Source organism: Phodopus roborovskii, unplaced genomic scaffold, assembly GCF_943737965.1.
Source record: "Phodopus roborovskii unplaced genomic scaffold, PHOROB, whole genome shotgun sequence".
Taxonomy (NCBI): Eukaryota; Metazoa; Chordata; class Mammalia; order Rodentia; family Cricetidae; genus Phodopus; species Phodopus roborovskii.
This window is the reverse complement of record NW_026125264.1, coordinates 40,762-54,402: the sequence shown is the minus strand read 5'-3', so window position 1 is coordinate 54,402 and position 13,641 is coordinate 40,762. Positions and strand designations below refer to the sequence as shown.

The window sequence follows — 13,641 nt, the reverse complement described above, 5'->3', positions numbered from 1 at the left end:
TAAAAAAGAAACCCACATTGGTATACATTAATATACACACTGAAAATGTATACGTTGAACATCAAAAAGAGATAAGATCCTTTTCTCTCACTTAGTTCCTCCCCAAATAAAATGTTTTAAAAGTATCTATTGTCTGGGTAATAATGGATGATGCTGCATTCAGTTCAATGTACTAGCTTCTCATGGTCATGGACTCTTAAAATTTTCCAGAATAAAAATAATTTTAAAAGGACAGGAATAATGAAAATAAAAAACAAAAACAGATTTATCTACAAAGAAATGACCATGAGACTGACCGATTATTTGTTAACAAAATGAAAGCAGGAAATAGTGGAAACTTTCTTTGATAGACTAAGTAAGAGAAAATAATCATTAATAACAGCCATACATGCAGAAAAAATATCTTCCAAAGACCAAAGGAAGTGAGACAAAGGCATTCTTTTGATAACAAAGCCTGAGAAAGTTTGCCAAGAACATATCCACACAAAGGAAAATTCTAAAGAGAAAAGATGGGTTGCACAAAATCAGGCCTGAGTCACTAAAGCTAAGATTTTCAGGACGGTGGTAAGGGGGCTGGGGAGATGGCAAAGTTTATAAAGAGCTTGCCCTGTAAGTATGAGGACCTGAATGCCATCCTTAACACTCATGTAATAAATCGAGTATGATGGCACACACTTGTAATCACACACTTGTAATCCCAGTGCCGAGGAAGCAGACAGGAAGATCGCTGGAGCTGAGGGGCCTGCCAGCCTTGCCTAGTCAGCAAGCCCCAGGTCCCAGTGAGAAACCCTGTCTCAGAACACAGAATAGCTCCTGATAAATAATACCAGGATCTAACCTCTGGCTATACACATGCATGCACACTTGCGCGCGCGCACACACACACACACACACACACACACGCACACACACACACACACACACACACACACACACACACACACACACAGAGAGAGAGGGAAAGAGAGAGAGGTGTTAAATACATGTGTAAACTTAAACTATAAAGAACTAAAAACATGGAACTATAACACATGTGTCAGGATATTCTCTGAATTGTGTCTATCATTTAGGAAGAAAATAAATTTTGATAAGTTATTTGTTCTATTTGCTGAGAAACTAATTTAGACGATACCATGAACAACTTCAACATTAATAAGAGGAAAATGGGAACTGGGTGTGGTAGCTCACGTCTGTGATCTCAGTGAGAGAATGGCTTTTACTTTAAGGCCAGTTTGAACTATGAAGTGAATTGTAATCCGGACTTGGCAACAGGGTGAGACCATGTCTCAAAAAAAAAAAAAAAAAAAAACCAAGACAAAACAAAAACAACAACAACAACAAACCCACCCAAATTATCGGGGTGTGGTGGTGTATGCCTTTAAACCCAACACTAGGGAGGCAGAGTCAGCCTGGTCTATGCAGCCAGTTTCTGGCCAGCCAGAGTTACATTGTGAAGCTAAGTCTCAAAAAGCAAAAAATAATACAAGAAAATAAACCAAACCAAAAAACCATTTCCATCATCCACAAGGTTCTACCAGGTAACAATAACCTCCACAGAAGCAGTTACACTTTTCTTGTTCCAACACCAAATAAACATTATTCACTCTGGGAAGGGACAGCATGGCCTGTCACTAGTCTGGACCAGTACCCTGAAAAGGTGGCTCCTGAAGCCCTCATTTACCATTCTGGTTGTCAGAGACAACTCCAATCTCCTCTCATACAGGCCCTAGAAGGTGGCCCTCACCTCGGATGTTGGTTTCGAACACAGAGGCATTCACGTCGATATCAAAGTCCACGTTGTCCTGGAGAACCTCCACCACTCTTTGGAATTCAGAGGTATTCCCCAAAATCTGGAATGAAAGAGAACCCTGACTACACAGCTCCCCTTGGCATGAAAGCAATTCAGATGCTGTTACAGCAACCACACAGAAACCCCTATGTGAGCAATTTCCTGGTCCATTTACATGGATGTTTATACGGATAAACAAAGCAGGGATCAGTAGGAGACATCAGCTGTTTGCCCTTTCTCAATCTTCTTTACCCCAAAGCCTCCTGCCACAGAGCCCAAGCACCCTTGGCTTCCTTTGCTTCAGAAGGTCACCATGTTACCATGCTGTGATCCTTGTGACATATACCTTTGGGAACAAATCTTTTCTTAATAACAGACACGGTCAGCATGGCTTTTACTCTGGCCCTGCTTTTCTGCCTTGAAAGCAGACATGATTTCTGGAGGGGTGACAGCTATGTTTCACCATGGGGTACAAAAAGCATGAGAATAAAAGCCTAATGATGGGAGGAGGACATTACAAAGAGCCCAAGTCTCTGGTGGCATAGTTGAGTAGCTGGCTCATTGCTAGAAAAAAATTACTTCTTGGCTTCCTTTTTCCTTTCTTTCCCTTTCTGAAAACTTTGTTTTATTATGTGGGTTTGAGTGTTTTGCCTCCACCTAAGTGTGCCACATTCTTACTTGGTGCCCTTGGAGGTCAGAAGTGGGGATTTAGATCTCCTAGCATTGGAGTTACAGATGGCTGTGAGACACCATGTGGGCGCTGGGAGACAGCTTTGGCTGCTAAGACCTAAACCCAGGTCCTCTGCAAGAGAATGGGGCTCTTAACCACTGAGCCATCTTTCCAGCCGCCAAACTATATGCTTAAAGGAAGGGTCATATTTTAATTCAGCTTCGTGGTTCTTCTCCATTTGAGACTGGTGGGGACTGAACCCATGGTCTCATGCATAAGGCAAGTATTCTATCAACTAAGCCATGATGCGAGATGTCATTCTGCATATGTTTCTCATACTGGTTAATGAATAAAGCACTGCTGGCCAATAGGAAGGGAAGATAGGAGGGACTAGGAGACAAGGAGGAAATAGGAAGTAGTAAGGAGGGGTCAAGATGGAGAGTCTGGAAAAAGCAGTATGCCGGCCGGCTCCCTGGTAAGAGAAATACATAGATCAGCAGAAATGGGTTAATACTTAAGATAGAGCTAGCCGATAAGAAACAAGTAACAGGGCCAACAGAATTATATCTAATACAGAGTCTCAGTGTATTGTTTGGGGCTGGCGCAGCAGCGGGACAAGACCGGCGGTGGCAGGCGGAAAAACCATACTTCTTACAAAGCCACATCCTCTCTTTTCATTTACTCAAGAAAAGAAATCTGTTTAAATCACCAGCCAAATGCTATAGATATGTGTCTACATATATATGTGTACATACACACATGTGTCATATATATAGATATATATACATGGAAGGAGAGAGGGTGTAAGGAAGAGAAAGAGGGTGGGGGAAAGACTAAGCTTGTTTGTTTGAGATGTTCTCATACAGCCCATGCTATCCTCTCATACAGCCCAGGCTAGCCTCAAACTCACTATATAAGACAAGAATGGACTTGGACTTCTGATGTTCCTGGGGCTGTGCCATCATGTCTAGTTTGATATATAATATTGATTTTTTTCAGTTAATATCATCCCAAATTTCCCTTGAATACTCTTCCTCCCACATCATTCCTATAATTCAGGAGAGGGTGATCCCATGTCCCCAGCTGTGGAGTGCATACTTCACTGGGACCAGCCAAGGTACCATATCCCTTCCCAGGGAGACTGTTTGGAAATACATATGTGATCCAAATCTGATCAATGAAGACTTACTACTTGGACTAATGGGAAAGGATGATTCTTTGAACATAACTGTTTCCTAAGCTAGAGAGTAATCAGAAAGGCAATAGACTGATCTACGGCTTATGAAGACTGAGAACACAGCAGCCAAGAAGGCAGAGATAAAAGGTGGAAGGAGACTCCGATTGACGTCATTGTCTGTCTAAATCAGGTCTAAGGCCATCCTTGATCTAGACTTTCTAGTTATCTGACTCAGTAAGTTTGTCTTCCTGCCTAAGTCAGCAGCAATGAGCCTCTGTTTGCAACCCAAACAATATCTGACTATCCCAACTCAAGCTTCTCTAGGGCTGGGAACCAGCCTACCTTCTGTCTGTCTCTCTCACTGTTCACCTCACTATAGTCTACCTTCATCTGCAGCAAAACTGCCCATTCCTCTCAAGTTTCCTGTTTCCTCCATCAGAAGCCACTCGCTCTTTGTCTTCCATTTATGAACCCAACTCATCATTGGTGACTGTCACTTGCTCTATGATGCCTCTCCTTCTCTCTTCCTCCTTTAAGAACCCGCTAAGAACTCCATTCACACTACTGTTAGGGTCTCTATTTCTTTCTACATTAAAACAAAACAGGACAAAAAGACCTTTGCAACGGCAGAGTCCTCATTCATCCTTGTATTTCCCCAGAGTGCCAGGAGCAGTTCAGGAAGCAATTACTTGACAAATGTTTGTTAAATGAGGATACAAATCTTTCTTCACATGGCAAAAATTTCATCACTTCCTGCCTTATACTTAAGAAATGCGAGCGGCTCTTCTGTACTCTCAAATGAAAGAGCATACATGCTGAAGAGCCTGCAGTCTCCACAGCCCGCATGGTCCCGTGTCACTTGTCCTCTCCCCACTCCCAGCAACACTGACCTCCCTTCCATTCAGTGCTTCAGTCTCTCCTGCCACAAAGCCTTTGCACTGGCCTGGAATATCCTTCTCCCGCCAGTTTCCCAGGTACCTCCAGCTTCTTCAAATTCCACCCAGTTTCACATCACTGCCTCAGGGCTTCTCCCAGCTCCTCAGTCTAGGTCACATAATTTTTCTTTTTTCTTTTTGGGTTTTTTCTTTTATTTTTGAAGACAGGATTTCTTCTGTAGAGCTCTGACTGGCTGGAACTCACTCTATAGACTAGGCTAGCCTTGAACTCAGAGATCAGCCTGCCTCTTCCTTCCAAGTGCTGGGACTAAAGGGTACATACACCCCCCATGCCTAGCCAGATCATTCTTTTGTTAGGGCCTTTTCAATACAAAGCTTTGGTCTGAGTCTATAATTACCATCCTTTGACTCTGTGTGTGTTTCTGGTGCTAACATCTCAAACTCCAGGCAAGCAGAGGTCATTTCTGTTTAAACTCACCATTTTGACTCCAAAGTTTAGCACTATGCTTGGTGCATAGTTGTCCTCAATATTATTTGATGAATAGATAAGAGCATACAAATTAACAGTAAACAAAAAATTACAAGACAAACCATATCTACATAGTGTATATGTATAAAAATGAGGAATGGCCAGGCATGGTGGTAAATCTTTATCATTTCAGCACTTGGGAGGCTGAGGCAAGAGGATTGCCTGACTAAACAATAAAACCCTGTGTGTGGTGCACAGAATGCAAACAATCAAGGACTGGAGGCACATAAAATTAAGTTTAAGTCCGAGTTCTGTTTTCAGCTTTCTAAGTATCACATTTCCCAGCTATAGGAAATAATAAGACCACGGGAATTATTGGAAGGATTACATGGGATAATGTATGTGCTGTAATGTGAATAAGAAGTAATCCTAACAAACTGTATGGAAGCCTAGGTTCCCAGCAGGTAGCAGTACTTTTGAGGGGATAGGGAAACCTTACTAAGTGGGCTTGGCTGGAAGAAGTAAGTAACTGGGAGAGGGTCTGGGGGGTGTGCCTTGCCCCTGTCCCCTTCTGTGTCCTGATCTCTGTGTCCTATCCATCATGAACAAAGAAACATGTCTGCCACATTATTGCCCAAGCATATGGGGCAAGGCAACCATGTACTAAAACCTCTGAAACCGTGAGCCTAAGCAAATCCTTCCTTCTCTTAAACTGTTCTCTTGTGTGGCCATAGCAATGATAAACACCGACTAATAGAACCTATAAAGGCCTTAGCACAAACCATGTACATGACACAGTAACTAGTGCTGTTATCACATTATCATTGCACATGGCTGATGTCAAAGTCTTTGTATCCCTCGCTGAGCAGTGCAAGTCTATCACAGGTCCTCTATAAATATTTGCTCAATGACTGAACCTGCCTAAGTTGGTTTTCTCTTGGAACTTGGCATTCTCTCCTGTGCAGTTGGGCAACCAGAGCCTGGTGGTTCAGAATCATGAGATAAAGACCTAGGGGAGGAATTTACTTTTTGCCCAAAAGAGGAAGGATGTTGGTTAGGCAATGATAGAGAGGGAAAGAAGTAGGATACTTACCAGCAAGGTGTCCAGGGCATCAATTAGCGTCAGAGAAAAACTGTAAAAAGACAAATTCCCAACTGCTTTGTAAGAACATCAAACACCAGATTCATAACTTCCCAGATCAGATTCACCCAAAACTCAAATGAGGCCCAGTGATGTCCCTATCTATCCCATGTATAGTTACAATAGGGAAACCAGAGAGGAAAATCAGAGCCCTTTGACTATATGATGTAGTCCAACTGTAATTAACATTTACCTATGTTTCCTGGCATACTTCCTTACCATGGAGGGACAGTACAAGATGATAATATATTAAAAGTTAGAGAATGCTTAAGGCTGTGTTACTTGTAACATCAAAAAACTAGAAAGAAATTACTGGTTGGTCATAAGTTGAATAGTGACGAACAAATTATGACACAAATACAAATCTATGACATTATTAAGAGATGGTTATCAGAGTTCTGCATACTAATAAGATCATGCTGCTTAATGAAAAACGCCATGTGTGAAGTAAGTCACATAGCATGATTTCATCTGTACTTCAAAAAAAAGAAAAGCCACATTATGGGCAGGACAGATGGCTCAGTGGTTAAGAGCATTTATTGCTTTTGCAGAGGACCTGAGTTTGATTCCCACAGCAACATGGAGGCTCACAACTACTGGTAACTGCAGTTCCAGGGACTCTAGCCAGGACCCTCCACAGGCTCTTGCACACATATGGTGCACCTAAACTCATGCAAAACAAACACACATACCATTAGTAAGATTTACAGAGCCATACTGACAGAAAGCAGATATGCTACTGTTAGGGCCAGTAATAGTAGAGAGATAATTTATAAGGTGTACTTGGGAATTTTTTTAGGGTAAAGAAGTATTCTAGGGCTGGAGAGAAAGCTCTTCCAGAGAACCTGGGTTCAATTCCCAGCACCCACATGGCAGCTCACAACTGTCTATAACTCCACTTACAGGATCTGGCACCCTCACACAGACACACATACAGGCAAATCACCAATGCACATAAAAATTTTTAAAAAGTATTCTATACACTAATTGTGATAGTGGTTACTATACATTTAAAATAGGCTCTTTTTAATATGGAGTTTATAATAAGCTCCTTTTTTGTTTTTTACAAAGTTAAACTTTAATAATTTAATTTTTTTAACAAAGATACACAATAGCCAGGTGTGATATATACCTGCAGTCCCAGCACTGGTAAGGCTGATATAGGACTGAGAATTTAACACCAGGCTATGGTATGTAGCAAGATCCTGTCTCAATAAACAAATAATACATCTTTGCACACCTATATAATAGTATAAGCTGAGAATACTTGAGAATGGCATACAGGACAGGTTGCAGTGCCGACATTCTAAGTAATGAGTCATCAAGCTCAACTCTGTCCTGCTTCAATAGCCATTTGTTTGTATTTTTGTTCTAACTAAAAAGTAAAAAGAAAAAAAAAGGCACACGTTCTTGGCTTACTTGTCTAGTCCTTGGCATGCTATTATTTATAAATATTTGTTAAACAAGAATAACAACCCAGAAATGATGGTGAACACCTGTGTTCTCAGCACTTGGGGGGGGGGCAGAAGCACCAGGAGTTCGAGGTCATTCTCAGCTATGCAGTGAGTTTGAGGCCAGCGTGAGCTACACAGAACACACACATAACACACATACACACACACACACACACACACAGAGAGAGAGAGAGAGAGAGAGAGAGAGAGAGAGAGAGCGCTCTGGATTATAGCCCTAATACCCAAGAGTAGTAAGAGAATTAAATGGCATGACACTGAACACGTCCCTGTTAGTTTCTGCTAATGCAAGGATTCTTAACTGGGTTTTTATTCTAGTGAAAATGAGAACTGTGACAATACAAGAATTACTAAAAGAAATGAGTCAGGTGACTTGTGTGCATGGTGGTAGGAGGAGCTGAGTCTGGGCAGGTGAGAAAATATAGAAATGACATGAAACAGTGGCGTGAAGACATACAGAGAATACCAACTACAGAGGACCTTACGTTTGGGGAGAGTAACACCCCCTCCTGGACCTGGGTGTCCACCTATAAAATGAAGGAGCTCAGTTTTCTGACTCTTGGGAGTTCTTTCAAAATATTGTGACTCCAGAAGTGTCCCCAAGTCTTCGTATGTGGTGCCTGTTCCTGCTGAGGGTGAGCCCAGAGATCTGGCCTGCCAGATTAAGCCAAGACTTTTTTGTACTGTCAAAACTGTGTAGACTCTGAGAGTGCTGGTTTGGATTGAGGGGAAGGGGTTGAATCAGCCCAGGCAGGAAACTTTCCAAAATCAGTGAGACCTTGAAGCCACCAGCCCTCCTAGGACCCCCAGCCAACCCCCTTGGCCCTCAAGCTCGCTCTACCTGCCCCAGGTGTCGTGCCCGTCACAGGTGAGAGGTCTCAGCTCATCGTAGGGAAAGGCATTTTCCAGGTAACTGTCGTAGGCGTGGTAGAACATGGCCTTGACTCGCTCCCTGGTGCGAGGGATGAGAAATAAGGTAGGGGGCCAGAACCCATAACCAGGCGGGAGAAAGGACCAGGCACAGGACGGAGAGTGGGAACCACCATGTGATTTCTGCCGAGTGCCCAGCAGCGGGACCCGAGCACGTCAGGGTGGGGTCCTGGGGCGGAGGGAAGGGAAGGGGCCCGGTGGGCGCTTGCCATTCCCCAGCGTGGAGAGCAGGAGCCTGGCCCCCTTCACCTGTAGTGGGCGGGGTCGGGCGCGGTGCCGTCGGGGCCTGGTGCACCATGGTGCAGGGGCAGGAGCACGCACACGAGGCCGAGCGGGATGAGCAGCCGGAAAGGCATAGAGCTCGTGTCCTGTCAGTGCCGCCGCAGCAGCTGCAGCCACCGCCACCCGCTCATCCTCCGAGCCGCTGCTGGTTCTTCCGGGGATATGCACCACGACGCCTGCGCGTAGGGCAATAAGCCACTCACTTCCTGACTACAAGACCCAGGATGCAATGGGCAGTGGAACCCAGGCAAAAGAGCATCTCGGGATATCTACTCTAGAGAGAGGAGTTCAACGTGTCTTAAGGATAGTGGCTGCTGTTAGTGAGGTTTTTCTCAGTCCCAATTTCCGTTTGTTGAGCCCTTACTGCGCTGTAAAGCGTCAAGGAGCACTTTACAGGTGCTATCTAGTTTATTCCCCCCCCTTTTAAGAAGGGACCAGCAGGGACTCAAGATTTGAGAAGATATCTATATGGATGGATGAAAAATGTTCAGCTTTGACCATTATTAGACACAGGGTTTCCCAAACCACTTCCCCGATTGTATAAGTAAACTCTAGAATTATTTTCCAAAGTCATCACTCTTAAGGTTTGCAGAAATCCCTTTTGTTCTAGGAATTCATAAAGTTCGGACATTGTTTCACTCTAGGATGCCTTGACATCTTGATCCTTTCAGTCTCTAAACCCAGAACTTTGCCAGTCCCAGTACCCTGAACCATCTCAGTGGCTGTATCCCTGCAGTGGCCGAGTGAAAATGAAGACCCTGGCACTATTGCTTTGAGAACATCTGGGCCACTTTTTTCCCCCCCGCTACTTTTCTTGCTAGGTCCTAGATTTTGTCAGCACGTTAGTCACAGCAACACCCATCTTGGTCAGTGGGAGTGAGCTACAGCTACAACCCTGTATTTGAAGTTAGATCCAGGCTTTATTACAACTGTAGCATTCACACACAACCTATCTACGCAACGCAAAGGAGTCTTTCCCCTCCTCTGGGCCCAGCAACCACGCTTATAAAAGGAAGGATTTGATTAAACGAATCTTTGAGATGCTTTAACATACACTTTTTCTCAATTCTAGGGTCACCCACCTCTTCTTTGCTGAAAACGTCGGAGGGAAAAGACTGCTCAGTTTACTGAGGACAATGCAAGCAGGCTTGGCCTCCTTTGGCCCAGCATTCTTTTTAACATTATTGTTCTTTGACGATTTCATACACGTATATCATGTGTTCTGGCCACTCCCCTTTCCCATTGCCCTCCGTCATCCTCCTCTGCTCTGGCTGAGTCCCTTCTCCCCAGTAAGCCCCTCCTACTTCTATATTTTTTGTGTTGTTCTGACACATAAAGTTTACTTGGGGCTGCTCGTGAGCGTAGGTGAGGAGTTATGGGCAAGTTTAGGGTTCAGCATAATTTTGTAAATTTATTTCGTTGTATATCTGAGGGTTTTGTCCACATGCATGTCTATGCATCAAATGCATGCCAGGACCCCCAGAAAAGGATGTGGAATCCTCTGGGACTGGAATTATAGACATTGTAAGCCTCCATGTGGGTACTGGGAATTAAACCTATGTCCTCTAGAAGAGCAGCCAGTATTCTTAACCATTGACCCATCTCTCCAGCATTCTTGAAAATATCCCTCAGTAAGTGTCCCAAAGTGCCATTAGTTGGTAAGCAAATTAAACTCCATATCTAACCCAGAGACACTGAGGTTTCTCTCTGTAAATTAGGAAAAATATTAATTAAGTTTAATAGGATTGGAGGATTCAGCAAACCATGTGAAATGCCTATAATACGGCCAGAGCAAATACTGAATAACTAGGAGACTATTATTGGAAAATGTCATGGAGAGGCCAGATAGAAAGAAGGCCATAGGAAACTGAGACCTGGATAACAACACAGGGACACTGTATGAGTTTCTCAAAATACTGTAACATTATTATCAACTTGTTAGCTTAAAACAAAAGAAACGTATTCTCCCATTTTGTCCAAGTTTGGGTTTTTATTGCTGCGAAGAGACACCATAACCAGGGCAACTCTTATAAAGGAAACATTTCATTGCGATGGCTGGCTTACAGTTTCAGAGGTCCAGTCCATTATCATCATGGTGGGGAGCACAGCGGTGTGAAGACAGACATGGTGCTGGAGCTGAGACCCTACCTCTTGATCGGCAGGCAACAGGACATCAACTGTCACACTGAGGGAGGCTTGAACAGCCTCCCAAGCTAGATCACAATATCATAAACAGAGTGAGGGGTGAAGCCATAATAGAAGAATTCTAATTCTTTTCAGAATGTTTGGTCTCATCAAAGAAGTATGAAATCAGTCACAAAAGAATAGTGGAAATGTAAATCTTGGTTTTATTCATTCTGTGAGTGTTGAAAGTTATGTTTTTATCAAAATAGGAAAAGAAAAATAAGAACCTTAACCATTTCCATTTTGTTTAGAGACACATATTTCCAAATCCATGCAGCCTTGCCCCACCCTTGTTGCAAATATTTCTGAATAGGAGACAAAAAGCTAAGCTACAGGGCTTGTAACATGGGAAAGGTGCTTAGGCTGAGCGGACTTTCATAATAAAGGCCTATGCCTGGAAAATACATTGTGCCTATGTAAGCTAAAAAGTAGCCCTCTAACCAATAGAAATGGGTTGATTTAAGTTTTTTTTTTTAATCTAGCTAAAAACAAGCCTCAACTAAGGCCAAGCATTATATTAATAATAAGTCTCTGTGTTATGATTTAGTGATTGGTGGTTCAAGAAAGCCTGCTACTGTCAAGTCTTCCTGTGGGGAAATAAGAGTTTGGAGGGCACTTGGATCAAACCAGTACCCAAGGCCAATGACCTTGGACAGTGTATTGAATAGAGTAAGCCTCATATTGATAATTAGTGGGTCTTGATTCTATTCTAGTTTAGCCATTGTCTTTGTGTGATCCTGGGTGAGTCACGTTCCCTTTTAGGAACTTAGTTTCCATAGCTGGCAAGTGAATGGATGAGACTACTTCTCAGGATAAAAAAAAAAAAATGTTAGCACATCCACTCAGTTATTGCAAGAAAAAAAAATTCAGAAAACAGAAATCAAAGTCATCAACTACAGAAATCCCCTCAGAAAGACTCACGAAGCAAAGCACAACTGGGACAATTGGGACAGAGTTCCAAACAGAATGAACTGTTTGCCAAATGGAGGAGGAGAAGCAGGGTGAGGCCGAGCACGTATGTGGGGTAAAGGGGGAGGAAGACAGGGCTCAGTGTGTTGGCAGAAGTCTTCATACAGAATTTATGTCTTGCAAATGTATCACTCTTAGTTCTTTGTATGCACCAATGCCATTATTATCGCCGTTTTAAAGATTTCCTTAAATAGAAACACAACTTTTAAAAGTTTTATTTTATTTTTACATGTGTGCATATGAACGCATGTAAGTGCATATGCCCACAGAGGCCAGAAGAGGATATCATAGCCCCTACCGATGGAATTACCGGCAATCACAAACCAACTCAGGTCCTCTGCGAGTACAGTGTCCCCTTAACCGCTAAGTCCTACCTTCAGCCCTTCCAAGCACAAATTTTAAAAGTCAAAGAGAGGATTAAGTAAACAGCCATGTATTGTGCCTAATAAGCATGAGAGCTAAGATTTGGAGCCAGGCAGTCCCCATTCTGCCATACTGATGAGAAGAATAAAATCAGAATTTAAAGTGGCAGTCAGGCCAACTTCTACAGCACTTGATGGTGTTCCAGAGTCAGCATTCCCTACACTTCCATTGGAAAGCCAGAAGATGAAGTTCAGTCCCCGAGGTTGGAGGTTAGATGCCTTTGGCCCATATGGTGAAGTTTTTCAGTTGAGGACTAGCTGGGAATCCCTTTTCCAGAATCTAAAGGTCAGGAGGTTCAAGTGATTTCTCTCAGCTCCGGGCGCAGAGTTTGTGCACTACATACTTTCTCAGCTGCCAAGAAATAACTAGTTTATTCCTGGGAAGCTCTCCATCTGTTGTCTTGTAGAAATGCTTGCTTTTCCCCTGTGCCCAGCATGTACAAACATTGGAATGGTCACTCCCTGGCTAGAGTCCTAGACATGTTTTCCTAACACGTTCATGTTTCATGTGAACTCAGACTTATTACTGAATCAACAACTGGGCTGCAGTCTTTAAAAAACAGTTAAAATGATATGATCTATTATACACATTTTATCAGCTTTTTGGTACTGGACATTGAACCTAGGGTCTTGAGAACACTAGGCAAGCACTCCTCAGCCCCACAATGTTAGAGGGAAAAAAATTGTTTAAGGGGTAAATAAATATAAAATGACTGAATAGCCGGGTGGTGGTGGTGGCACACATCTTTAATTCCAGTACTTGGGAGGCAGAAGCAGGCAGATCTCTGTGAGTTCTAAGCCAGCCTTGTCTACAAAGTGAGTTTCAGGACAGCCAAGGCTGTTACACAGAGAACCCTGTCAGGAAAAAATCAAACAAACAAACAAAAACCAAACAAACCCAAAAAGGCTGAATAAAATTGCAGGAACTTTCCATGGCATCGCTGCCATTGTAGGAAGATCCAATTCTTAAAAGAAAACCTATTCTTTTGGTGTTTTGGTGATGTCCAAAGCAGACGTTTTCTCTGCCCATTTGACAGGATGCACCAAGCCCCATAGCACACCAATCTGAGGAGGGGAGATAATAGTTTTGTTAGCCTTTCTGTTTTGTGGCTCCAAATTCTGCCACTTCTCATTTGTGCAAGAACAGAAAAAAATGTTTGTAGATAAAACAAAATAGACAAATAAACAAAAAAGGAGTCTAATAAAATTAAATTCTTTCAACAAAAGCTTGAATCTTGTT

General features: G+C 42.9%; 1 protein-coding gene across 2 annotated transcripts in view; it reads right to left on the bottom strand.

The window, feature by feature from the left end:
• The window catches only part of LOC127227979 (ER degradation-enhancing alpha-mannosidase-like protein 2), a 29,331-nt gene extending 20,334 nt beyond the window's left edge, over positions 1-8,997 (bottom strand). The window contains exons 1-4 of one of the 2 annotated variants that reach the window (XM_051192375.1): positions 8,794-8,997; positions 8,456-8,566; positions 6,095-6,134; positions 1,745-1,850 (exon numbers count right to left, since the gene is read on the bottom strand). In XM_051192375.1, the coding sequence (XP_051048332.1) occupies positions 1,745-1,850; positions 6,095-6,134; positions 8,456-8,566; positions 8,794-8,900 (364 nt within the window). In that variant the 5' untranslated portion in view covers positions 8,901-8,997. The remainder of the gene's footprint in view (positions 1-1,744; positions 1,851-6,094; positions 6,135-8,455; positions 8,567-8,793) is intronic. The other variant, XM_051192366.1, reaches the window with a different exon arrangement.
• Between the last annotated feature and the right edge of the window lie 4,644 nt (positions 8,998-13,641).